A 1,547-nucleotide genomic window follows, 5' to 3' on the forward strand; every position below is an offset into this window, starting at 1 on the left:
AAAAAGAGAATATTGCTCATCCAAGCCAAATGCCCAGGCAGGAATATTTTTAATTGCCGGGTTTCCTTTCTCGGCTCCCCCTCCACACCCGCCCCACGCACAGACAAAAGAAGCTTAGCTTGCGTGACCCAGCGCATAAGAAGTAAGAATAATGATACATTAAGAGTTCAATAGGCAAAACCTACTTGCAACCAACAGTCCCCATCTTCTTAAATAGGAAAATCTGTCGCTCCTGCCACCACCAAGCATAATAGCTCTCCCGCTGTCAGACCTGCGCCGAGCCCGTAACGCCAGCGCCTGCCGGGGATGCCACGCTACCCTAGCACATCGAACGGAGTGCCGAGGGGCTCCTGCGACCCCACAAAGTGTCACAAAATACACCCTTCCCTCGGTCATGCGGAACCCCGTCCTCCCTTTGTTGAGCATCCTCTCTCTCCCGCCGCCCCTTACTAGCGCAGCCGGCGCTTCACAAGCCAAGCCGGGCACATTCGTGGCCGCTCGGCGGCGGCGCCAGGGCTGCGGGATAACAATAAAGAAAAAAGGATAAAAATAGTACTAATGAAAAAATAAATAAATAAATAAACCCCCAACAGATATCCCGGGGAACCACCGCCCGGCGCCGCGCCTGGCTTTGTGCCAGGCAGGGTACCCCCGTGCGCCATCCATCAGCCCCGCCGGCGGCGGGGGCCGCTGCCCGGGGCGGCGGGGCCCGGCACAATGGCCGGAGCGGCGGCGGGACAATAGCACACCCCAACCCCGCCGCAGCGGCCCGGGGGGAACGGGGGGGAACGAGGAGGACGAGGAGGACGAGGAGGAGAACGACACCGACCCGGCGGGGTGCGTTGTGCGCACGATCGCTTTAAATAAAAGGACCCACAAAGACCTCGGCGGTGTATAATGTGACAGGCAAACGCAACATGGTGATGATGACTTGGGGGAAGAGGGAGGAAGGAGCCAACTGTGGCTGCGGCTCCCCCTGCGCCTCTCGCTCCCGGAGCGGGCTGCAGCGGCCGACATAGAACAAGGAAGACAATTCTCTACTAACCGTGGTTTTGACTGGCACGTACAGCACTTGCTTCCCTCCTCCAGCACCACCACTGACCTCGTCCGAGTTGCCGAGCTGGAAGCCTTTAGATTTGACCCAGAATTTGAATTTGGCATTATCCGTGGAGCTCGACTCGGAGCCGTTCAGGAGCTGGACGATCCGGTCGTATTTTTTACGGGTCACCGTCTTGGTTTTTCCTGAGTCCCCGTAAGTCCTGAGACACCAGTCCTGAAACTGGCGGTACATGTCCCGGTCGCTGCTCTCCATAATCTCCTAATACACACACGCACACATGCACACGCCGGGGCGCACACACACACACTCGCGGACACGCACACAGACACGGGCAGACACACGGACACGCACACACCGCCCCGAAGCGGGCCGGGGTGCGGGGCCGGGCCGCCCCGCCGCACTTTGCACCTGTTCACCCAGCGCTCATGAAAAATGCATCCACCTCCGAGCCGGAGCGAAGGAGGTCCCGGTGCAGGCAGATCCCAGC

At 59.3% G+C, this 1,547-nt stretch overlaps 1 protein-coding gene across 2 annotated transcripts in view; it reads right to left on the reverse strand.

Moving 5' to 3' along the window:
• The window catches only part of NOL4 (nucleolar protein 4), a 192,201-nt gene extending 190,661 nt beyond the window's left edge, over window positions 1–1,540 (reverse strand). For both annotated transcript variants that reach the window (XM_015620223.2, XM_015620221.2), the window contains exon 1: window positions 1,046–1,540. In XM_015620223.2, the coding sequence (XP_015475709.1) occupies window positions 1,046–1,312 (267 nt within the window). In that variant the 5' untranslated portion in view covers window positions 1,313–1,540. The remainder of the gene's footprint in view (window positions 1–1,045) is intronic.
• Between the last annotated feature and the right edge of the window lie 7 nt (window positions 1,541–1,547).

The sequence above is a fragment of the Parus major genome, chromosome 2 (assembly GCF_001522545.3).
Source record: "Parus major isolate Abel chromosome 2, Parus_major1.1, whole genome shotgun sequence".
In the NCBI taxonomy this organism is placed as follows: Eukaryota; Metazoa; Chordata; class Aves; order Passeriformes; family Paridae; genus Parus; species Parus major.